Here is a 24,222-nt window from a genome sequence, read left to right as displayed (position 1 = left end):
CCTCTTTTCTGGTCTGCCTCTTGCTTCCGATTTCTCTCTGTCCTACCACCGCTGCTGCTCTCTTGCCAACTTCTTCTGGCCCCTCTGACCCCCCACCTTTCAGCCAGGCTGTGAGCAGCATCTGTCTACTTGCTCCGCGGCCCCTCCCCCCACCCTGCCCCCACCCTGATACCCACAGAGGGCCCACTTGCCTGCATCCATAGCTAGAGGGCGCTCTGCTGCGGGGGTTTCCCTCTTTCTAGCTCGTCCCTCTCTGCAGCTCCTCCGAGGGTTCTGTCCTGGGCTTCATGCCTGCTGACACTGGCCTTCCCTGTGTCCTGGCTGATGATGATGCTCGGATGGGAGTGCGTGCGTGCGAGAGCATGTGTGTGTGTGTACGTGTGTGTGCATGTAGCAGCCTGCTTCCCCCCGCCCTCACCCCGATCTCATGCCACCTCCCCCATGCCTTCCTCCCTCCCTCTCATCCTTGTTGCAACCATTTCACGCTCCTTTGGTCCACATTCAAGGACAAGGTCATCAGTGTGGGGCGGGGAGTGGGACAAGGGTGGTGGTGTGCCTCTCAAGGCTGGGGTTGAGAGCCTCTCCCAGAGTCAACCCTAAACACTTCCAAGGATTCAGGCACCTGCTTAGAGCCAAGCGGGCCAGGGGAGGGGAAACTTTGCCCTCTCCTATGGAAGAAAGAGGGCTCTTCCAGACCCACACACTCTTCTTGTCTTGACCATTTCATATCTCGTGCCGGTCCAGGGACAGATCCTGAAACCCATGCCCAGTACCCTCTGTCCCCTCCACTATCTTTCTCTTGTCAAGCGTTGGAGGGTGGAACTAGAAAGGCAGCAGAGTGCCTCATGTGCAGGCTCGTGTCTACACGTGTGTGCATGCACGCGTGTCTAGTGGTCCTCCTGCCCATACAGGTATGTGGCGTGCAAGTGCACGTCTACTAGAAATGGGCAATTCTAGGTAGATAACAGGAAATTTTTTTTTTTTTTTTTTTTTTTTTTTTTAAAGATTTTATTTATTTATTTGACAGAGAGAAATCACAAGTAGGCAGAGAGCCAGGCAGAGAGAGAGAGAGAGGAGGAAGCAGGCTCCCTGCCGAGCAGAGAGCCCGATGCGGGACTCGATCCCAGGACCCTGAGATCATGACCGATAACAGGAAATTTTTGATGAAAAAGATCACAGATGACATTTTGGTCCTCCTTGTCGGACGAGGACCAACTTCTGTTTGACATGATGGTTTGGGTTCTGATTCTTTCTCAGTTTTCTTTTCCCCTCCTCTTCCCCCATGTCAATTTAGAATCAACAGAAAGCAACAGCTTCTGTTTATGTAGTTGGTGCTTTAAAGTTCATGGTCTGTTGGGAACGACCATGAGAAATAGCGATCTACGGCCCAGGCTGGCTCTGCTGTAGGTACTTCTGGGCACTTTGAGGAGTAGATGGTGATGTTTGTATCTGTCTGGCCCTTCGGTTGCTTTTTTTCATGTTGTGAATCTCCTGCGGGAAAGAAACCCCATTCCTGCTTTCAAGGGATACATGGTCTCTCTAGGGGAAGCCCTGACACCCAGAAGCCAACAATGGGTGGCTGTGGTGCAGTCAGTGCCCACGTTGCTGCAGACCTGAGCAGGGGAGGGGCAGGCCAGGGGGGCTGCTGGGCTGCATAACGTGGACGCTTTCTTGAACAGGAGGCCCTTGAGCTTGGGGGTCTTCGGGGTTGGGTAGGGGTCCTCAAGTGAAGATGTGGCAAGGGTGGGGAAGGCAGTCCCAGTGTGGGGGACAGTGCAGCCTGCGAGGGGAGGGTGAGCTCGCCCTGCTGGCCAGGTCTCTCCCACTGCCTGGAGCGAGGCCCCCAGGGGAAGCCAGAGATGGCAGCCGGGGAGCGTGCTGAGCCCCTTTGCCTGTGGGCCCTGTTGGTGGGGACACTGGAGTTGGGTGCTGGTTTAAATACAGGGAAGGGCTGAGCTGTAGGAGGAAGGAAATGGGCAATTCTAGGTAGATATGGGAAATTTTTGAAGAAAAAGATCACAGACGACATTTTGGTAGCATTCACGTGAATCCCTGTGGATTGTGGGTGGCAGAGACATTTGTGCGTCATTTGGCCACATTTGGATGACAGACGAGACGCCACCTGAATTCACTACCTGGACCAGCGAATTTGATGTTGCTTTGTAGGGCAGCAGTCTGGCCTGGGAGAGCTGCATTTCACGTGGGTTAGCTAAGTTGTTAAGTACTCCAAGAATAATAGTCCCTCACTTAAAAATAAATAAATAAATAAAACACTCATAGGAAACTAAACAGATTGTTCTGCATTAAGCTGTATAATAATACAACTTAAAGCAAGTCATGAAAAAATAAACCAAGGGGGGGTAAATGCAAATTTCTAGAAGCCTTCCTTTGGCATTTACAAGTAGTCCTTTTGCCTGATGTTATAAAATACTTTCTCAGCCCGGTAAAGATATCTGTGCTTATGTCCCTTATCTCTTGCAAATTCTGTTAACATCAGAGAGGCCTGGGTCGTCTGGTTTCTCCTCTCCGTTCCAAAGCAGCCCATCTCCTCCTGCTGGGAGAGCCCAGGAGAGCCTGAGGCCAGCACTTCTCAGGGTGGTAAGCCCCTGATGGGGCTTCGGTTTCTCTTTCTCTCAGACAATGAATGTTTCCTCCCCTAGAACAAATCTTTCCTCTGAGGTGTCTTTATGACTTGGTGGTCCTCGGTACCTCTCTCCCGAATCCCCCATAGTGATGAAGTTCTTGTAGCCATGGGAGAAATCTTTTCTAGAAAACTAGAAAGTGGGACAACTGAGGTAGGCCTCGGTCCCACCCTCAAGGACCTCACTTGCCTTCACCACAGCGAGTGCGTCCCTCAGGTCTGCCTTCCCTGCGTGGCCTCTGTGGCCTCCTGGGTGGGGGGTGGCGGATGACTGGATCCTTTAAGGGACCAGTGTGGTAGCAAGTGTCACCTTGTAGGCTGCTACAGGGGGAGTTATGCAGTGAGCGGAAGAAACGGGTCAGCGATCTTTCTGTCTTTTTTTTTTTTTTCCCTCCTTAAAATCAAGTCTGGATTCCAGGAGCCTGCTTCTTTCCTAGAGGGAACCGTGGGAGCTGGGAGGAGTTTGCAGATGGGCTGTTGCCATTTCTAAACTCTTGCTCTGTGACGCCTGTGCTTTCTTTCCGAAGGCACATTTCCTGGTTATAATGATCGCTTTTCTCAGTCTCCTCAGGTAAAGCCACCTGGGTGTGAGCAGGCTGAGTTGCAGGCTTGGGAAAGAGGTGGGACTCTCTGAAAAATCCCCAGGTGGCCCACTGGGGAACTGGCTCCCCCAGACTTTATCCAAAAGGACCCTCTATTGACCCTGGAGCAGGCAGGCTCCGAAGGAAGGGCAGGGCTCCCAGGGGAGGCTCCCAGGATCTGTCTCCTACCATGCCATGAACTCAGGCCTCATTCAGTCTGTTGGTTTGACAAAGCGGCACACAGGTCAAAGCTTAGGACCACTGAACTCAGAATTTCAAGATGAATCAGGAAGGTAATGAGGCCAAGGAGGGCTTTATCCAGGAAACATGGCAGTGGTAGCTGCTGCCTGCCTGTGGTGCGTGGCGGTCTCTGGTTCTTACCTACCTGCTCAGCACGCTGGACTGACTTACCTGTGTTACTATGGAGACCACTGCCCCGCCCACCTGGAGGTCTCCCTCCCCAGCCTTCAAGGGAAGTGGCCCTGGTGACTTCAGGAGGATTGCTATCCCCAGCCCTCCTCATGGGACACATCAGCCTGTTTCCTATGACCTTGCTCTTTCCAGGACCCCACAAGGAAGGAATTTCCTTCCTCGTCACCTTTTGGAATTTTCTGTGGTTACCTGTTTGTTCTTAAGAGGAAGGATGATCCCTCAGGGGTTCCACGTGAGAAGGGGCCACGGCATCTCCAGGGCAGAGTTAGGCTGGAGGGCAGAGGGGTGAGGGTCTAAGAATGTGACTCCCTGCCTCGGTGTCTTGAGACCTGGGATTCAAAGCACCCATCCCGTCTTGGGGGCCTGTGGCCATTCCCACAATTGAACCTGGGGGAGGTCTCCTTGCTCCAACACCTTATCCTGGCGAGTGCAGTCTCTTGACTTGGAGTTCGAAAGGACCTTTATGCTGACCTGCTTACACACACACACACACACACACACACACACACACACACACGCATGCACACGCATCCCAGCAGCCTCTCGTAGTCACATGATTCAGTGGGATATGTCCTATTTGAAAAGTTCTGCAAAGAAAAAACACTTGGATCTTAAATATTTCTTTCCGGTTGAAAGCACCTTCATTCTCTGGAAGTTCTTCCTTATGCCTAGCCTCCATTTATCTTGCTGCAATAAAAGCTCATTTTGTGTTATTCATCAGCTGGTTGTGAGGTCCCATCTTTCTGTCCCTTATGCTCTTGCCATCTGCAGGGTCACTGTTCTCTAGGGCCCCAGAATGCATATCTGTTTTTTCATTGGTATTATCTGCTCCTGTCCCTAGGCTTTCTATCCCAGGACCCCAAAAAGGCTCTGTGTTCCCTTTCCCTTGGAGGCGGGTCATGATGCGAAAAGATGAGTTTAAAAATCACCGGAGCAACTGGTAACTTAGGGCCATCTGGCCCTTGCTGGTGTTAGGTCCACAGCACCCTTCATAGACTAAGAAGGCAGTGTCCCCTGGAGTTTCTGGGCTTTTGCCTCTGATTTCCAGTCAGTCCTCTCTCATTCCTCTTGTCACCAGGACCCAAAGGCTAGCAGAAGCCCAGCTCTCACTCAGCGCAAAGACCCGTGCTTAGCTTTCCCGCAGGCGCCTGCCTGGCCATTCTTCCCATGCTGGGTTGATCCTTAAGTCTTATCCTTTGTGCTGTAGAGGGTCTCTGAGTCTTCTCTGATATTCTTAGGGCTTTGAGCCAGGAGCAGATTCAGTAGCGATCTCGAGAGGCCCTGTTGCCTCTCAGTCAGCACCTTATTCCAGACTCCCAGCTGTGAATTTCTGCATCTCCCGAGATCCTGACCGATCTAGCCTGAGAGCCTGAGTTTTGGGAATCCTCCACTTGGGATTCTAGGCTGTGTGTGCATTTTCTCATCTCTTTACCTGAGCGGAACGTTTTGATTGTATCGGCCATTACTATGTTAGTGTCTTCCCAACATGCAATGGTTGGCCTCAAACTCAGGTCTTTCTCCAGGGATCCCCAGTTCAGCTACGAAGATCTTTCTCTGGGCTCCCTCGACTGTGGGACCCAGCACGGGCTGGTAGAGAGGCTGGCAAGGGGGATGTGGATTCAGAGCCTTGAGAGCTGCCTTCCTGCCACGGGGAGCTGCTGGGGTAGGAGCTCCCGCTACCCTGGGCTGACCGTGCGCATCCTCCCCACCCCCTTTCTTGTTGCCAGGCGGAGACAGCAGCCAATCGAATCTGCAAGGTGTTGGCCGTCAACCAGGAGAATGAGCAGCTCATGGAAGACTATGAGAAGTTGGCCAGCGATGTGGGTACCTCATGGCTTCTCCTGGCCTTGCTCAAGCAAGGCTCTGCTACCCCACCCTGGGGGAAAGAGGGAGCCCCCAGAACGTGTCCCCCTCAAACCCGTCCCTGGGGCACAGTCTGAGGCTTGGTCCCAGCACAGCAGATCCAGGGAAGCTTGGGCTCCTCTCCCCTTCTCCCAGGAGGCAGAGGCGGGCTGGGCTGCAGGCTCCAGAGAGCCGAGTCCCCGGCCTTTTCTCTCATCGACAAACAGTGAGCCTGGCGAGCTCTGCACCTCTCTGGGTCTTGGTTTTTTTCACTTGTCAGGTGAGAGCTAAGCCAAGAGATCTCTTTCTAGTCTGGTATACTGTTGTGCTTTGAGTGGCTTGGCCTAGAAAAGGAGGACGCCTGGTTCAGGGAGGATGTGAACTGGAGAGGGACCAGGGCTGGCTCCAGCTAGCTTAGCAGCTGGGCCTACTCAGGGGACAGGAGGAGACAGTGCTGGGTCTGCTTTCTTCCATTGACTGTATGGGGTTGAAGGCTCCACTTGCCTCTTCCTTAAAAGAACTGAGCCTTCTGAGCCCAACCTCTTAGGGGATCTGCCGTCCAGCGTAGTAGGTACCCAAGTGCCGGGCTTCCTCTCTGCTCTGCCGTGCCGGCTTGCTCACCTGGGCAGGTTATGTGACCTCATGGTGCCTCAGTCACCCCACTGCAACCTGGGGGAGGATCACAGCACCTCACCCCATAGGGTTAGGTGATTATACCAAGGAGTTCATTTAGGGGACAGGCTGACCCCTTCCGGCGCTCATTCTATTTCCTGTGACCGCCAGCACTCCCTCCCCCACACCTTCTCCACCATCGTCACCTCATCCAGGCCGTCATTCCCTGCCTGTGTACCAGAAGCCAGCCCCTTCCTTTTTGAGTCAGAGATGCTCATTCTAGAATTCTAGGTGGCCAGGTGACAAGGGCCTTGGGAAACAACTGGGCACCCCCTCCCTGGTCCAGCTGAGGACACGGAGGCCCGACCAGGTGGTAGAGCTGGAGCCCGAGCTCAGGTCTCCTCCTAGTCAAGCTGACCTTCCAGGAGGTCTGGCAGAGCAGGGGCTGGAGTCAGCCTCTTCCCCAGGCAAACAGGAGGCTGGTGGCCAGACTGGGGTGGGGAGTGGCCTGGGACCTGGCCTCGTGGCCGGGGAGTGGGAGTCGGGACAGAGTGTACCATCAGGAGGGCACACTCCCCCTGGCCCTCCCCGTGTGGGAAGGACCAAAAGGCCACGAGGAGGAGAGGGAAGCAGTCCCTCCACCGGCTCCCAGCATCCTTACCCCTTCCGCCCTCCAGCTGCTGGAGTGGATCCGCCGCACGATCCCCTGGCTGGAGAACCGGGCGCCGGAGAACACCATGCAGGCCATGCAGCAGAAGCTGGAGGACTTCCGGGACTACCGGCGCCTGCACAAGCCGCCCAAGGTGCAGGAGAAGTGCCAGCTGGAGATCAACTTCAACACGCTGCAGACCAAGCTGCGCCTCAGCAACCGGCCTGCCTTCATGCCCTCCGAGGGCAGGATGGTCTCGGTGAGTGCAGGGGAGCCCGGGTCCCCCCAACGGACCACCAGCTGCTCCCCCGCTTGCCCCTCCCCCGGGCTCAGCCCCCTCCTCGCCACTATTCCAGGCCAAACTCGCCCTCCCAGCACCATCTTCTCCCCCACCCCTCAAAAAAACATCTTTGTAAGCAAAATGCCTCTTTACATATTCAGCCAAACAGGGCTCCATCCGTAGCAGTCAGGATAATTTTTTTACTGCTGTGGAATCTTTTCATACACTTTATTTTACTTCATTTTTTTTTAAGGTTTTATTTATTTATTTGTCAGAGAGACCAAGACTGTGAACACAAGCAGGGGGAGCAGCTGGCTGAGCAAGGAGCCTGATGTGGGATTTGATCCGAGGACCCTGGGATCATGACCTGAGCTGAAGGCAGGCAGTTAACTGACTGAGCCACCCAAAGTGTATTACCATACAAAAAATGTAATGGCTTTTTTTTGGGAGGGGGGGTAGGCTATTTCAAAGATACAAACAGGTAAAAAACAGAAAATAGAAATTACTCATAATCTCAGTTGTCAATATCAACTTTAAGAAAATGTTTTTTAGGGGCACCTGGGTGGCTCAGTCAGTTGCGCATCGAGCTCTTGATCTCAGCTCAGATCTGGATCTCAGGGTCGTGAGTTCAAGCTGGGCATGGAGCCTACTTACGAAAAAAAATGTTCTTTGGAAAAACATCTTTATGTAAATATCATTTTTAAGAAAATCCTAAAGCATGTTTATTTCATAAGCCTCTTAAAAAAAAAACTAAAATTATATCATGAATGGTTTTCCAAGTTGTTAAATTCTCTTCCTGTAGGTTACTTAGGTTATTTCTGTTTCCTGCTTATCCTGTCCTCAGACTTGGGAAGGAACATTATGAGCCAGGGAAACAAGCAAAAAAATTTTAAAAGTTCACCAGGATAAGCTTTTGCCCTTTAAAATGACAAGTCCTGAGACAGTGTGGGGATATAAAGCAGTAAGGGCAGGGGATGGGGAAAGCAGGCAAATTGGAAGGAGGCAGGATCCCCGGGGACCCTGGAGGAGAGGAAAGAGTCTCCAATTGCAGTCTTTTTCCAGATTCCAGGCTGAAATAGCAGCTTTTAGATGGCTAGAGCCCCTGCTAACTGGAGGGTGCTATGTGAGTTAGAAGGGCCCTCCTGCCCCCGGGTGGGTGCAGCCTGTTCCTGGGCCCCCAGATGGCATCCAGGCCGGTTCTGCCCCTGTCTGCCCAGCGGGCACCCTGTGCTCATTGTAGGAGCGACCCTACAGGTTTGAAGGGCTGTGGGTTTGGGCTCAGCAGCTGTCCCTATGCTCAGATGCTTGGCCAGCTCAGCCAGACCAAGGTCCCTGCAGGCTCCAGGTGACTGCCCAGAGCTCATGACACATCCATAGATGTGGGCATTCTGGGAGGCTCCTATCCCTGCTTCCCTCACTCAGTTGTTGCTCCTTTCCCCGGCTCGCCCTACATCCTGTGATTGTCAGCGTCCTGGGCTTCAGAGGGCCTCGGACTTTTTCCCCACAGGGCTGCACGCCAAAGCCCTATAACTGGGTGGCCTATATGGACTTGGGCCTAATGTCCTGCCCAGGAGGCCTGGTGCCCCAGAGCCTGGGAAACACTGGTGGGGGGGGGGGGCGCTGGGGGAGCCTGGCTGACGTGGGGAAGGGGCTGGGGTTCTCGGGGGCCAGCAGGGCCTGACCCTGTGCCTCCCATCCCTACAGGACATCAACAATGCCTGGGGCTGCCTAGAGCAGGCGGAAAAGGGCTACGAGGAGTGGCTGCTGAATGAGATCCGGAGGCTGGAGCGGCTCGACCACCTGGCAGAGAAGTTCCGGCAGAAGGCCTCCATCCACGAGGCCTGGACGGACGGTAATGCCAGCCCAGCCTCCTGCCTCCCCAGGGGATACCAGCTTCCATGCTCCACCAGCCAGACCACCAGCCCCAGCTCCTTTCTGTCTTGCTGCTTGTTTTGCTTTGCTTTGTCTCTTACTAGTTGCTCTTCCTTAGACAAACTCACTGGCCTTTTGGGGGACTCTGCTTCCTCGTCTGTAGAGTGGGGATAATCACAGTGCCAACTTGGTAGGTTTAGGGGAACAGAATGAATGAGCACCTCGGAAGCACCGAGAAGGATTCCTTGCCTAGGATGAGGCTATGTATGTGTGACTCATTGTTGGTTTTGGTCACCGCGATGATGTCTTCTCCCCTGAGGCTGTTAGCTTGGGTTCTCATCATGACTCTGCCACCTAGAAGCAGAGTAAGTTTGGACCAGCAACTTAGCCTCCAGGTCTTGTTCCCTCATCTGTGACATGCAGGGGACCAAGCGCCCTCCCCTGTGTCAGCATCCAGGGCTGCTGGAACCAAGGGCCAGACACTGGCTAGCTTCACATGGCAGAAACGTGCTCCCTCCCAGGTCAGGAGGGAGTCCAAAGCAGAAGGGTCAGCAGGGTTGGTTCCTTCTGGAGGCTCTAAGGATGAGGCTGTCTGTGTTGCTTCCTGGCCTCTGGTGCTCAGTGGTTGTCCTTGGTGTCATTGGCTTTGTTCAGTCGCTGCACCATCCCCCATGGCTGCTTCTGTGTTTCTCCTTTTTCTAATAAAGCCTCCAGTCATTGGATTTAGGGCCCTCCCTAGTCTCCTATGACCTCATCTTAACTAATTGCATCTACAAAGACCCTTTTTTCAAATAAGGTCAGATTCTGAAGTTCTGGCTTGACCTGGGTTTCGGGGAACACTATTCAACTCGGTATGCGTCCCCCTAGGGTTGCTGTAGCGGTAAGCATCGTAAGGACATTTTATGCTTAGCTGAGTGCCTGGCAGGTAGAGCACACTCCGTAAATGGTAGCCCTGGGGATTCTTCCTCCACTGAATGCCCTGATGCTGTTTTCTGGCCTCCAGTGGTAGTGACCTAGAGCCCTTGCTGTTTTAACAGAGGTGAAACTTGGAGTCACTTGGGGCCACACCTGGTGTCTCCCTGTTGGCAGTTGAAGTTAACTCCAAAGAAAGAAGAGTCATACCTAGAGTAGACTTTTCCTAGAACTGGGGGCCAGGGGTGGAGAGGGACCCACACTGCCCATCTCCTAGGGTCCAGCCATTTCAGCTGGAACCTCTGGCGTAGCCTCTGTTGGCTGGTGAGGTAGGTTGCAGTGTCTCCATGCTCCCCCATCAGATCTCAGGCTGGAGACGGTGAGGGACGGGCTATATCCTGTGGCATGGTGGGGGATGGGCACGTGCTTGAGTTGGCCTGAGGGGGCCTGGGTTAGCTCCATGTTGCAAGTACACAGTGGTGCAAGCTTGCTCTCTGCAAACCCCCCGCCCCCCCACTGCCAGGTGCACCTGGTGCAGAGTGGAAGTAGAAATCACACCAACTCACGTGTGTCAGTTACAGCTTCCCCAGGGCCCGGGCACAGCTCACAGGAAGGTACAGAGCAGGGGCTGGCCCCGTCAGCCGGTCCATTACCAGCAGGGACATGAGAATGGCTGGTGTGAGGGCAGCAAATGCGGGCACAACCTCTGGGCAAAGCAGTCTCGCTGGGCACGTCCACACCTGGCCGTGGTGCCGCCTGTTGACCCAGGAGTTCTTGAACCTGTCTGAAGCATGAACCCTGAACATGGGGAAATCACACGTCTAGGGAGATTTGCCGGGAGACCCTCTCTGATAGCACAAGCTGAGGGGTCTGGACGCCCCATGGTAGGGGGACAGGTGGTCACACCGGTGGTGACTCAGCCACCAGAGGGGACACAGGTGAAAACTGAAGCCAGAGTAGAGACTCTGAGGATGGGCTGCTGAATGTTTGAAAGCACAGCTTCCATCTCTCTGAGGGTTGTGACACGGCATCTGTATAAGGAAAGATGGAAAAAGAGTAGATACGTAGGCTCATCATTAATTTTTTTTCCCTGGTAAACTTAACATATTATTATTCTGACTTAAAGAATAAGAAGTAGCAGGTCATCTATCTGGCTCAGTCGGAAAAGCATGTGACTCTTGATCTTGGGGTCGTTAAGTTTGAGCCTCACCTTGCGTGTAGAGATGAGTTAAAAATAAAATCCTTTTTTTTTTTTTTTTTTAAAGATTTTATGTTATTTATGACAAAGACAGTGAGAGAGGGAACACAAGCAGGGGGAGCTGGAGAGGGAGAAGCAGGCTCCCCGATGAGCAGGAAGCCCGATGGGGGGCTCGATTCGGGATGCCAGGATCATGACCAAAGCCAGAGACAGACGCTTAATGACTAAGCAGCCCAGGTGCCCCTAAAAATAAAATCTTTAAAAAAAGAAAAAAAGGTAGAGGGGAGGAAAGAAAGGCCCCTTTGGGCACGGTCCTTCCAGCCTCCACAGCCCGGCCTTCATCTGCTGAGACTGGCTGAGCTTCCCTGACGGGCCCAGCCAGATGTGCAGGTTGGGGGCGTGCAGGCCGGGCTGGGTCCCCTGTGCTGGACCAGACACTTCATGAGACAGCTGGCAGATGTCGCGTAGCAGTAGTCCTGGGGGCTTCATTTCTCATCCCATTTCCTCCTGGGAAGCAGAAATCCCAGACGTGCCAGCCCGCCCTGTTCCTAAAGAGAGAGCAGCGCCCCTGACAGTCACAGAAGGTTCTGGCCACTGTTGGATTCTGTGTAGAGTGCCGTGGACATGCGGACCACAGCCAGATAATCAAGGGGAGGGGTCCCTGCAGGGCTCCTGGGGGCCTGCAACAGTAGCTGGAGAAAGATGGGGCACTTGGCTGGTTCTTTCCCGGCTGTACCACAGGGCATAGCCCAGCGTAGCCTTTGGACGTAACCACTCCTCGTGGCCCCATATACGTCCCATGGAAAGTAGCACCTTCCCCGACCCGGACTTGTGGCAGATGTTCAGCTGCGTCTTGCTTTCTCAGACTGCCGATGGTTGATCGCTGTATGGTGGGCATCTGGGGACATGCCCTGGAAGTGGGGCCTTTGGAGCCCTGAGGGGTGGATGGGCAGGTCCAAGAAGATGGGGCCTCTGGCTTCTGCTCAGCCTTGTATCCCTTTCCCCCGAATGCAGGCAAAGAGGCTATGCTACGGCAGAAGGATTACGAGACCGCCACCCTCTCGGAGATCAAGGCCCTGCTCAAGAAGCACGAGGCCTTTGAGAGTGATCTGGCCGCGCACCAGGACCGCGTGGAGCAGATCGCCGCCATTGCCCAGGAGCTCAAGTAGGCGCGGCTGGGCGAGGGCTGGGGCTGCAGTGGGAAGGGGATGTAGCTGTGCAAAACGAGGAGGGTGGGTACAGTGAGCTCCCGGGCAGGAAGGGCACCCATACAGAAGGCAGTGAGTGTTGCCTCAGGCGGAGAATGAGCCCGTGATCCTGCTAATGAGGTATCCTTCCCTGTAATTAGTGCTGGACCAGAGTTATTGCTTGGCCTCAGGGGGTCAAGACCACCTCCAGTGAGCTGTGGCAGGGGCCCCTGGAGAGAACTGGCCTTCATTTGTCTCCCAGCGGTCTTCCGAAAACCAAGGAGTTGGGGGGTCTTGGGGTCCCTGGAGGTCTTGGGGAGCACGCCTGGCTTCCCTGTACCACTCGTGTGCCCAACGCTGGGGAGAAGGGAGCAGACCCTGGAGGAAACCCGGGTCATCAGACTCTTGCTGTCTCTCCCCTTCCAGCGAGCTGGACTATTACGACTCGCCCAGTGTCAACGCCCGGTGCCAGAAGATCTGTGACCAGTGGGACAACCTGGGAGCCCTAACCCAGAAGCGGAGGGAAGCTCTGGAGGTGTGGCCCCTGAGGAAGACGGGGGCCGGCCCCTAGCAGCTCTGGGAGCCTCTTGCTGCTTTGTGATTCCCTTTGCCTTGGGCCAGAAGGCCCCACTGGTTCCCTGGATCCACTGGATCCACTGTGGCCTATGTGTCGAAGGTTCACTCTGGTGCTGGTTTGGGCTTTGCCTTGATGGAGATGCGTCCTTTGTGGCCTCCCTGTCTCATGCACTTCACAGCCCACCCCCAGCCATTTGAGCACTTTCCTATTCTGCAGATCAGACTGAGGGTTGGGCTGGGTGAATCCAGTGTGGGAGGGTCTGTAGACCTCACATTAAGAACCAGTGTCCCAGAGAAAGCCTATTCTTTCTGCCTGCCTTAGTCTGGTCTTCCACACCTAGACCCCTTGGGGCAGGACAGCAGGACCTTGGAGGCTTGGGATGGGGGTCGGGGGGCAGAGAGTGGTAATTCTGGATAGGACTCTGCTGAATACCTCCCTATCCACCTCTTCCAATTTTCACTCTCAGCGGACAGAGAAGCTGCTGGAAACCATTGACCAACTGTACTTGGAGTACGCCAAGCGGGCTGCACCCTTCAACAACTGGATGGAGGGGGCCATGGAGGATCTGCAGGACACCTTCATCGTGCACACCATCGAAGAGATCCAGGTGTGCTGCAGACTCCTCACCCCTGAAGGCTGGCTCCCCCAGGCCCCTGTGCAAACCTCACCCCTGCAGGACTGCTCTTTGGGGCTGGGGATAGCAGCCCAGGATTTTCTTCATTTGAACAAATTGCATTTTATGTATTTTGACTAGGCAACCTATGCAGATGGTATAAAATCTAGAAAATAAAGATGATAGGCCATAAATTCTCCCTCCTACCCTAGAGCCCTCCCCAGAGTGAAGCAGTAGGCCCACACTATCTCTGCCTATGCAAGCAAAAATATTTATTTATTAAGATTTTATTTATTTATTTGACAGAGATTGCAAGTAGGCAGAGAGGCAGGCGGGGAGGAGGAGGGAGGCAGGCTCCCTGCTGAGCAGAGAACCTGATATGGGGCTTGATCCCAGGACCCTGAGATCATGACCTGAGCCGAAGGCAGAAGCTTTAACCCACTGAGCCACCCAGACACCCCAAAATATTTATTAATGTGTTCTTCCCATACCCCTTTTAATGCAAAAAGCCATTCTTACTATATACCGTATTTTGAACCCTTATTTTTAACTTAATATTTTGGATCTCATTGCATAGCAGTAAATAGCTCCCCCATTCTTTTATACAGCTGCAGGGGATTGGATTTAAGAGATTTTGCAAAGGGAGCCTGGGTTACGGAAGGTCACCTGGGGGAGCAGACCCTGTCCTTGTCCTGACAGTGGGTGGTGTACACTCTAGGGGTGGTTGCTCCTGATTTCACCAGTCCTAAGGATGAAGCTCTTGTTAGATGGCTCTGCCTTCACCTCCCTGTGGCCAGCCCTGCCCACTTGGTTCTCAGCCATGAGCATCCTTGGTTGATGCCTCTGCATCTCCCTGCTGGTGTGGAGCCAGGCTTTCAGTGGCCCTCCTGCCCCCACCCCCTACTGTGGGACCCGTAGGGCTCCCTTAGTTCATCTTGCCCACACGAGGCACCGTCATTCTACTTCTCTTCAACTCAGGGACTGACCACAGCCCATGAGCAGTTCAAGGCCACCCTCCCTGATGCCGACAAGGAGCGCCTGGCCATCCTGGGTATCCACAACGAGGTGTCCAAGATCGTCCAGACCTACCACGTCAACATGGCGGGCACCAACCCCTACACAACCATCACTCCTCAGGAGATCAATGGCAAATGGGACCACGTGAGTGGAAGGGCTGGGTGGGGTATTGGCTGGGCTACAGAAGGTTTTATAAGGGCATGGATTTTGTCCCCTTTTTTGGTTGACTTTTATTGATGTTCATGGATTTTATTTTTTTTTCCTTATCGCACGGTAAGCACTCAATCTGTCCAGTTAACGAGCGATGGAGTTTCTGGAACTGGTCACTCCTGTTCTGTTACTGCCTCACTCCTTCCTTTCATGCCTCCTCCATTTCCTCAGTCTGAAGTATGGGACACGCGGCTGGCCCGTTACCCACGTCCTGTGACTGTCCCCACCCCAGGTGCGGCAGTTGGTGCCACGGAGGGACCAGGCCCTGACGGAGGAGCACGCCCGCCAGCAGCACAATGAGAGGCTACGTAAGCAGTTCGCAGCCCAGGCCAATGTCATCGGGCCCTGGATTCAGACCAAGATGGAGGTGGGTCCCCTCACGGGAGGCAGGGATGGCTCTCCTCACGGGAGGCTTCCGCCCCTTCCCAGCACTGTCCCAGCCAGTCAGGCTGCCCTCTCTCCTCCTAGGCAGGATCCCAGGAGGAATGCTGGTCCCAAGCCCACGATGGGCCTGTGGCCCTACAGGGGGTATGGAGCCTGTCAGGGAAGGCCAATGGGTTGATCCTGATCTCTGGTTTGGGCGCAAAGACCCACCCAGGGCTGCCACTAAAGAGCCACATGAGAGTGCCACAGATGTATCGTTTCTGAATCGCTGATATATCGTTGACTTATTTGGCTGACCAGGTGTCCCTTCCTTCTGAGCAGAGAGCTTTGTCAAAGAGAAGGATCTTTACAGAGAGAGAACTGGGCCTTGGGCAAGTGTGGAGGTTTTTTGCTGAATTATTGGGCCAGATCCTGGGGTACTGTATGTAGATCAGGAAAGGGGCCCTGTTTGGGTTAGAGCCTGGTGTTCCCGTGAGCTCCTTGATGGCAGAGACCATGTCAAGCTCATGGTTGTCTCTCCTGCACCCCAGCCCCACCTGCTTAACCATGCATTGTGCATAGTAGCTGCTCAGGAAATACTTGCTGGGTCGAATTGAGTGCACAGAAAAGGCTTTTACAAACAAGTTTTGTTTCCATAGATGACGTACAGACAGAAAGGGGGCTGAGGCCCGGCCTATGGGGCAGGTAGGATTGAGGCAGGCGGAGGCAGGCAGCCTAGGAGCAGAACAGCAGGTGCATGGCCACTGAGGAGACACTTCAAGGGCTCTGAGGCTGTGGGGAAGCTGGCTCTGTGGGCAGAGAGAGTCCCTGAGGTGGGTGATCATTGGAAACACAGCTTGGGCGGGGAGTTTGAATGGCAAGCAGAGGAGCGAGCATTTAGGTTAGGAACTGACCTAGCCGCCCCCTTCTGAGCCTGAGAGGCACCCGAGAGACGGGAGGTATGTCATCTAGTGATAGTGCTTTTCATACCCCTTTACGATGCTGTTTCCATACCAAAGTGTGTCCCTGCTGACTGGATTTTGTTCTTGCTGGACTGATTATCACTGATGGGTTCCCTGATACTGGGGTGGCAGGCAAGGGGAGGCACCAAGGAGAATCATGTGAGGGGCTGACCAGTGACCTGGGTGCCCCAGTCCCTACCCCAGCGACAAGAGTGGTACAGACAGTCTGACAAGGGCTTCCTTCCCGGTGAGCAGGAGATCGGGCGGATCTCCATTGAGATGCACGGGACTCTGGAGGACCAGCTCAGCCACCTGCGACAGTATGAGAAGAGCATTGTCAACTACAAGCCCAAGATCGACCAGCTGGAGGGCGACCACCAGCTCATCCAGGAGGCGCTCATCTTCGACAACAAGCACACCAACTACACTATGGAGGTGGGTGGCACCGGTCTTGCTTCTCCAGGGGACTCCCAGGCTGGGGCAGGGGGGCAGTTACCCATCTTCCAAGGAAAGTGCTCACAGTAGGAGGACAAGCTCTCGCTTGGGAGTGAGGGCATACTCGCCACTGCTCTCCTCTGGAGCTCTGGGTCTTCGGGCCCTTCTGAATTTCCCAGGGAGCTTGTCGAGAATGCAGACTTCAAGCCTTCGGCTCTAGGATTTGATTCCCTAGGTCTGGGCAAGGGCAGAGGAGTCTATGTTTTGAACAGGCCCCTGTGATTCAGCTGCAGGTGATCTCCAGACACTGGCTTAGACACCCGCTTTCCAAGCAGTGACTGGTTTGGACCATGAAGGAAAGTGTGTGTGGCTATGGAATCGGATATGCAGGGCCCTCCCTCCTGCCCTGACTCAGGCCACCAGTTCTGGTCTCTGCTGCCTCAGGTGGAGGCCACTGCCCTCCTGTGCTTCCCCTTTCATCATCTGGATCCTCTGGCCCAGTGATACTATAAATCTGGCTGGAAGTCTGGATTTGGTGGCTTGGGCCATTTCCGCGGTTGGGGGGAGGAGTCGCCAGGAGCAGCCAAGGCCCAGGCCTGGGGCCCCTTCACTGACAGGCCCCTCATTCCCCCAGCACATCCGTGTGGGCTGGGAGCAGCTCCTCACCACCATCGCCAGGACCATCAACGAGGTGGAGAATCAGATCCTCACCCGAGATGCCAAGGGCATCAGCCAGGAGCAGATGAATGAGTTCCGGGCCTCCTTCAACCACTTTGACCGGGTGAGAGCCCCACTGCCCGCACTTAGAGCAGTCCCCAGCCCCTGCCCCAGGGCCCTGGAAGGCAGTGTGCCCAGGAGGTGGGCAGCCATGCTGGGCCAGTTCCTGGGCAAGGGAGGGAGAGGAGGAGGGAAGCAGGAAGGCAGCTTGCCTTGACTCTGGACCGCACAGCTGGTCTCAGAAAGCCTGTCCTGGTGTGGCTGTGAACTTCCCCACTTTTCTGGACCAAGAGCTCATACAGTGAGTGGAGAGAGGATCACTGGCCCCCAACACTTGTTCTCCTGCCACGAGGAGTCAGTCCTTGGGAGCGAGGCTACCCTAGCCTCAGGGGCCGGCCTGCTGTCCCCTCTCTGTGGGGACTGTAGCTTGCCTCTGCCTCAGGACAGAGGAGCAGAGGCCCCCTCCCCTATTTCACTCCCCAGCAGCCTTTGGGGGACTCTGGGGGCATCAGCATTGTTTGTCCTGGGTTCTCATCCCCGCTCTGGGACAGGTTGAGCTGTACATGGGCCATCCCTCCCAGTGCCCTGGGGTTTCTGGGTAGCCAGACGGCTGGGCGCTTGGGGTTTGGTGCTGCCCACCACCCCTGCCTGCTTCCCTGTCCTCCAGCCTCCTGGGTGGGTGAAGCCCTCTTGGAAAGCGGCATCAGGGCCTTGGGGCTGGGGTGGGCTGGGCCCTTCTGGGGGAGCTTCTCACCCTCCTGGCTCACCATGGTCCCCTCTGGCCTGCTTCCTGGAGCCGGGCTGCGTGTGCCAGGGAGAGGGCACCCACTGGGCCTCGTCCGTGTGTCTAACTGTGTGCACTTTTTATTTCCCCTCCTCCCCTGCCCCTTCCACCCACCACCCTCTCCCTCCGCATGCCTTTGTCCCCATGTCTCCCCACACGCACCACCCTCCCCCCTGGGGCATGGCCCACCCCCTCCCCTCACGGCCTCCACCTCCCTGGCACCGCATGGCTCGCTGCCTGGCGCACGGCGGCCCCAGGATCACTCCGGCACGCTGGGTCCCGAGGAGTTCAAAGCCTGCCTCATCAGCTTGGGTTATGATATTGGCAACGACCCCCAGGTACTCGCCTCCTGCATGGAGCACACTCAGGGGTGGCATCCGGGGCGAGAAATAACGCGTTTCTCCTTTCTCTTTTCTCTCTCTGTCTGGATCTCCCTGTCTCCCCTTTCCTGTGGGCCTCGGGGGCTCGTCCTCTCCTGCTGTCCCTGCCTGGCCCGTGTCGGGCTCCTCTTCCAATTGCTCCGACCTCTGACCTCTGCCCTCGGTCGTCTTTTGTGGGAACCTGCCCGGGGCCCATCTTCCTCTCTCCTCGTCACTCTCCATCCTGTGGACGGACTGTTGCCTCTCCCTGTTCTCTCTCCTCCCCGTGGATGTATCTCCTCCTGTGTTCCTTTTCCCTTCCTAACGCCCCCAATCATACATGTTGACCTCCCCTTCTGGCCATCTGTGCCCTGTCTTCCTGGCCCTGGGCCGGCCTTTCCTCCTCCTGCCTCTGACCCTCCTGTGTCTTGGTGCCACTGGCCCCACAGAAGAAGACAGGCATGATGGACACGGATGATTTCCGCGCCTGCCTTATCTCCATGGGTTACAACATGGTAATGTAAACCCCACCCTCTGTTCTGACGAGGGCTCGCTGTCTGGCCAGGAAAGCCGAGGCCTGGCGAGAGCAGGCTGGAAGCCCTCAGGCTAGGGGCTGCCCTCCCTGGAGGGGCCTCATGATTCTGGTCCATGGGGAAGATGGAGCCCTGCTGGCTGGGCCCAGCCTCGTGGACTGCGTGTGTCCCAGAGGTCTGGCCCTCTCACCTCGGTCTCTGTGCTGGTGTATTTTTTTGGTACTTCCTGTGGTGGTGGGCTTTTCCTCTCCCATGGTGGCTGGTGGGGCTGGCCCCCAAGGCTAGCAAGAAGGACTGGAGGTTTGGACTTCCGGGTAGGGTTTGGTTCGACTTCCTCTTTCAGGAAGCACAGAGATTTCTGCGGCTGCCCTGGGGGTGGTTGCAGCCACGCCCACCACCCCTTGGCCTTTACGGCCTCCTCCATGGTATAACCTCACACTCGGGGGCCTGAGCTGGGCCGCGAGGCAGGTGCCAGGCCTCAGTGCAAAGGGCAGAGCTTGTGGGCTGCCCCAGGCCAGGCCAGGGCACAGGCTTAGGACGCAGGGAACCCAGGAGTAAACCCCAGCTCTGTCATCACCAGCTTGGGGAGCGGGGTGAGGTGAGGGGACCCCTACGGGACTGCGGCCAGGGTTCACCAAAGGAACTTTGTGAGTGTGGCTCCTGGGTCTGACACACAGGAAGTACACTGGGGGGGGGGGGGGGGGGGCGCAGGTTGTGGAGCCAGACCATCCAAGTTCAAATCCCAGCTCTGTTAACCTGCTGGCTGTGTGACTCTGAGCAAGTCACCAAGCCTGTCTGGGCCTCCAGTTGCTCATCTGGAAACCTCATGGAAGTAATAAGGACCTGCGCCATACAATGGGGGGGGGGTGAGAAAAGAGGTGAAAGGCATCCAGCCGTCAGAAGAGTGCGGTTCGCGGTACATGTCGCGACTGGCAGCCGTTACAGCTGTTGTCAGCATTGTCATCATGTGCTCCGATGGGAGCCTGGGAGGTGTGGGAAGCCTGAACGGAGTCTTCGCTCTTGGGTCTAATGTCCCTGTGATGCCCTTAGGACAGCCCCCAGGGGCCGCTGTGTCCCCCCCCCCCAGCAGCCTCAGGCAGCTCTGAGCCCCCAGGGGCGTAGGTCTGTATGAGACATTCCCAGCAGCCTGTGGCTGAGAGGCTGACAGGCCTGGGGTTGGTTCTTCTCTCTAGGGAGAGGCAGAATTTGCCCGTATCATGAGCATCGTGGATCCCAACCGCCTGGGTGTAGTGACATTCCAGGCCTTCATTGACTTTATGTCTCGGGAGACGGCCGACACAGACACAGCAGACCAGGTCATGGCCTCCTTCAAGATCCTGGCTGGGGACAAGGTGGGTCTCTGGTGGCATGGGTGCTGTCTGTGCAGGGTGCAGGGGGGGGGTCACTTGCACCCTGCGTCCCCTTCTTCCACTGGGCTTCCCCCTGCTGTCCATCTCCCCCCATTTCTGTAATGTTTTGGGATCAGCTAAGGTGTTCGGGCACAGCGTGAGTCTAAGGGGGTCTCTTTCCGGGGAGCGGGACCCCTTCGTAGTCGGGTGGGAGTGGTGAGTTGTGGAGGCGGGTAGAGTGGGGTGAGGACGTGACCGGGTGATGGAAGGGTCGTCTGAGAACTCAGACTTCACCCTACTATTGCGCTGCACGCCGGCGCGGACCACCATCAGGGAGTGGGAGGGTAGCGTGTGTCTGATTGGTCTACCCTGAGCAGCAGTCAGTTTGGGTTTCCCAATTTCCCAAGTTCCCTGCAGTGCCCTGCCTGGCAGTGGAACAGTGGGAGTGCCAGCAGAAACTGGCAAAGCGGGGATGTCTGGAGGTCAGATTTCCTTTCTGTAAAATTCATAGGATAGGCCTTCTGCCATCCTTCCTTCAGACTGAAAAGATGGAGTTATAAAAAGCCAAAGCCAGTGGGGAGCATCATTTCTGAAATGTCTCAGTCTATAAAAGCGAAAGATTGAGCCAAGAGAAGTTCCTGAAGGTCAGTTCCTAAAGTTTAAGGACACCCTCTTAGAGTCCTGGCACCTGGAGTTGGAATGACCCTTGGAAACCATCTCCTTCAAGTGACTCTGGGTCTCTCAAGTCCAGAAAGGGGCCTGGGTTCCTGGCTTTTGGAGTGACCTAGGGGTGACCCCATTCTCCTCAAAGCTGATTCATAGGGGGCTTTGGCAGAGGTAGGGCAAGGTGCTGGGGGCCTACCTCGTGGGGCCAAGCCTCCGAGTGAGCTGTTCTGGAGGCTAAACTCCCCAGAGAACCAACTTCCCAGTAGACCTGTCACGGGTGCGCAGAGACCTGGGCTGGGGACCAGGGAGGCGCGGGCAGGCCTGCATCTTGCAAACCTGGTGGAGGTAGCTGTCCCCCCGCGGCGATGTCCCGCTTGGATGCTCACTGTATTTGTGGAAATTCATCATCTTCAGAGTGCTTGCTTGAGTGGGTGTGCCTCCCTTGTGTTACCAGAGTCCCTGCGGGTGGCTCTAGCCTGTGATTGCTGCAGACCAGAGTGATACCTGAAATAACAGGTGCAGTTAGCATTTGAATTAGCTTGGAAACAGGCCAGACTGCTACAGAGATGGCAAACAGGAGATTGAAAAGGAACATGTATTTTGTATATGCACACATGTGTATGTATGCACGTGTATGCATTATAAACACACGCGTTATATATGTATACGGGATACACCTGTGGATCTGTGCGTGTGCGCACGTCTCTGTATCCAGAAGCAGGAGTAGGGGACGGGGCGGGGTGCTGTCACCCATAGTGACATCCGGGTCCCCCTGCCGGCTCTCTCTCCAGAACTACATCACGGTGGATGAGCTGCGCCGAGAGCTGCCGCCCGACCAGGCCGAGTACTGCATCGCGCGGATGGCCCCCTACACCGGCCCCGATGCCGTGCCAGGTGCTTTGGACTACATGTCCTTCTCCACGGCGCTCTACGGGGAGAGCGACCTCTAACCCGCCCGCCCAGGCCAGCGCCCTTGCCTTGCCCGCTGTGCGCCCCTGCCCTGCGCCCCCGCTGCCCCCTCTCCCGCCCAGGTGTGGTCTCTGTGCTCTGCCTCGAACCGGGAGAGCTGGGACCCACGTGGCATCGAGCCTCCCTGCCCGCAAAGTGACAGTTTACAAAATTATTTTCTGCAAAAAAGAAAAAAAAAAGTTACGTTAAAAAAAGTAAAAAAACAAAAAACCAAAAAACCACATATTTTATTATAGAAAAAGTATTTTTTTCTCCACCAGACTTAAATGGAAAAGAGGAAAAATTAACTGTTTGCACCGAAATGTTTTGTTTTATTGTGACATAGGACAATAACCAAGCACAACGTTATATTCTATACTTTTTATCAATTTTTTTTTCTCTCTGTATCATCTGCTGTATTCATTTCTCCAATCTCATGTCCACCTTGCTGTGGGAGTGGAGGGGTGGGGGTAGGGGGATATCTTGTCAAAAGGCACATTGGTGCATGTGTGTTTGCTAGCTCACTTGTCCATGAAAATATTTTATGATATTAAAAAAAAATCTTTTGAAATGGCTGTTTTTTAAGGAAGAGAATTTCTGTGTCTTGTCTTCTCGTTTTTAAGCCCAGAGGTGTGGTTAACACACTTTTTTCCTTTAGTTTTAATGTTGCTGATTAAAAATGAACAAGATTGGAGAGTGTGGACGATTTTTTTTTTTTTTTTTTTTTTTTTTTTTTTAAAGATTTTATTTATTTATTTGATAGAGAGAAATCACAAGTAGTCGGAGAGGCAGGCAGAGATAGAGAGAGAAGCAGGCTCCCTGCTGAGCAGAGAGCCCGATGTGGGACTCGATCCCAGGACCCTGAGATCATGACCTGAGCCGAAGGCAGCGGCTTAACCCACTGAGCCACCCAGGCGCCCCGAGTGTGGACGATTTTGATACTACTTGTCACACACCGTATTAAAGCAACAGCGCTACCATGACCTCTCTTGGCCTGCTCCTTGCTTACTGTTTTCCAGGAGGGTGTGTGGGGTCAAGGATGATGGGGTCCACCTCTACCCAACCTTAATAGGTTTTTGACTCTGGCACATTCCATCCTCCTATATTTCGCTATGTTTATTTAATTAAAAAAAAAAGTGGTTTCCTCAGAAGTCTCTTAAATGAGTTGAAGATAAGGTCATGGATGTGTAAGGAAGGGACTCTGTAATGATAAGTCCTACCTTTGTTTTCTGTGGCATCAGCTCTGTGATACCTGTGTGCCCCTCCCTATTTTTTCCTATAAGGGAACACACTGAACTGTCTTTTTTTTTTTTTTTAAAGATTTTATTTATTTATTTGACAGGCAGAGATTACAAGTAGGCAGAGAGAGAGAGGAGGAAGCAGGCTCCCCACTGAGCAGAGAGCCCGACGTGGGATCCTGACCCGAGCCAAAGGCAGAGGCTTTAACCCACTGAGCCACCCAGGCGCCCCCACACTGAACTGTCTTAAAGAGTCCTCGTGTTTTTCGCTATTCAGAATGTCATCCAGTCAGGGCGCCTGGGTGGCTCAGTCGGTTAAGTGTCTGCCTTTGGCTCGGGTCATGATTCTAGGGTTCTGGGATTAAGCCCCATCTCTGGCTCCCTTGCTCAGCAGGGAGTCTGCTTTTGTGCCCCCCCCCGCCCCTCCCCAACTTGCGCTCATTCTCTCTCTCAAATAAATAAATAAAATCTTAAAAAAAAAAATGTCCTGCAAACAGCAGCCTCCCAGCATCACCTGGGAGCTTGCTGGAAATGCAGTCTTGGGCCTCACCCCAGACTTTCAGAATCTGCATTTTAACAAGCTCCCCAGGGCATCTGTGTGCCCCCCTCTAGCTTCTCCAGTTTTTCCTCCTTACCTGTATCTCCTCGCTGAGGCTGTTTCTTATTTACAGGACAGGGAGAGAAGACTATCGGTGGTAATACCAGTGCAATAGACTGCCATTTCCAAAGTGGGGAGACTGTACTGTAGTTCCTTCAGCCATTAAGTGGCAATAACAGTGCTGTTGGAAAGCCAGTGCATATCCATAGAGCTCCTAGAATCTTAGAACATTCTAGAATACTCACTGCCCAGGGAAAGAGGCAAGCAGACTGTTTAGAAGGAAGGACATGGGGTAGAGGTTGGCATTTGCTTTGGGGACATTCCTGTCGGATTAACCACTAGCTGGTTAAAAGTCCAGTAAATGCTCACTGTTGGTCTGCCATGGGTGCAGCCCCATGGGGGAAGAACATGGAACAAGGCCAGAACCTGGCCTCAGAGGCTCAAAGTCCTTTTAAAGAGGCTAATACACAAGATTCCCTGTCTTATTAGCTATTTACTTGCAAGTCTAACTGAGAGCACAGTGGTAGAGGAGTAGAGGAGGGGGAAATTGTTCCAACCCGAAGGTTTCCTAAACCCAAGGTACAAGCACTTGACTATACCACAGTTTCTAGAGGTACGATCAATCGGCCTTTTCACCACTCAGGTTA

At 54.4% G+C, this 24,222-nt stretch overlaps 1 protein-coding gene across 3 annotated transcripts in view; it reads left to right on the top strand.

Annotated features, from left to right (window-relative positions):
* The window catches only part of ACTN1 (actinin alpha 1), a 97,595-nt gene extending 75,162 nt beyond the window's left edge, over positions 1 to 22,433 (top strand). The window contains exons 9-22 of one of the 3 annotated variants that reach the window (XM_059373467.1): positions 5,382 to 5,474; positions 6,786 to 7,016; positions 8,742 to 8,889; positions 12,034 to 12,184; positions 12,633 to 12,741; positions 13,250 to 13,390; positions 14,375 to 14,557; positions 14,856 to 14,990; positions 16,204 to 16,383; positions 17,018 to 17,164; positions 18,142 to 18,222; positions 18,693 to 18,758; positions 19,970 to 20,128; positions 21,583 to 22,433. In XM_059373467.1, coding sequence (XP_059229450.1) covers positions 5,382 to 5,474; positions 6,786 to 7,016; positions 8,742 to 8,889; positions 12,034 to 12,184; positions 12,633 to 12,741; positions 13,250 to 13,390; positions 14,375 to 14,557; positions 14,856 to 14,990; positions 16,204 to 16,383; positions 17,018 to 17,164; positions 18,142 to 18,222; positions 18,693 to 18,758; positions 19,970 to 20,128; positions 21,583 to 21,741 — 1,983 coding nt within the window. In that variant the 3' untranslated portion in view covers positions 21,742 to 22,433. The remainder of the gene's footprint in view (positions 1 to 5,381; positions 5,475 to 6,785; positions 7,017 to 8,741; positions 8,890 to 12,033; positions 12,185 to 12,632; positions 12,742 to 13,249; positions 13,391 to 14,374; positions 14,558 to 14,855; positions 14,991 to 16,203; positions 16,384 to 17,017; positions 17,165 to 18,141; positions 18,223 to 18,692; positions 18,759 to 19,969; positions 20,129 to 21,582) is intronic. The other 2 variants (XM_059373469.1, XM_059373468.1) reach the window with 2 other exon arrangements.
* The last annotated feature ends 1,789 nt before the right edge of the window (positions 22,434 to 24,222 follow it).

Source organism: Mustela nigripes, chromosome 13 (assembly GCF_022355385.1).
Source record: "Mustela nigripes isolate SB6536 chromosome 13, MUSNIG.SB6536, whole genome shotgun sequence".
NCBI lineage: Eukaryota > Metazoa > Chordata > Mammalia > Carnivora > Mustelidae > Mustela > Mustela nigripes.
This window is presented reverse-complemented; position numbering and strand designations above follow the sequence as displayed.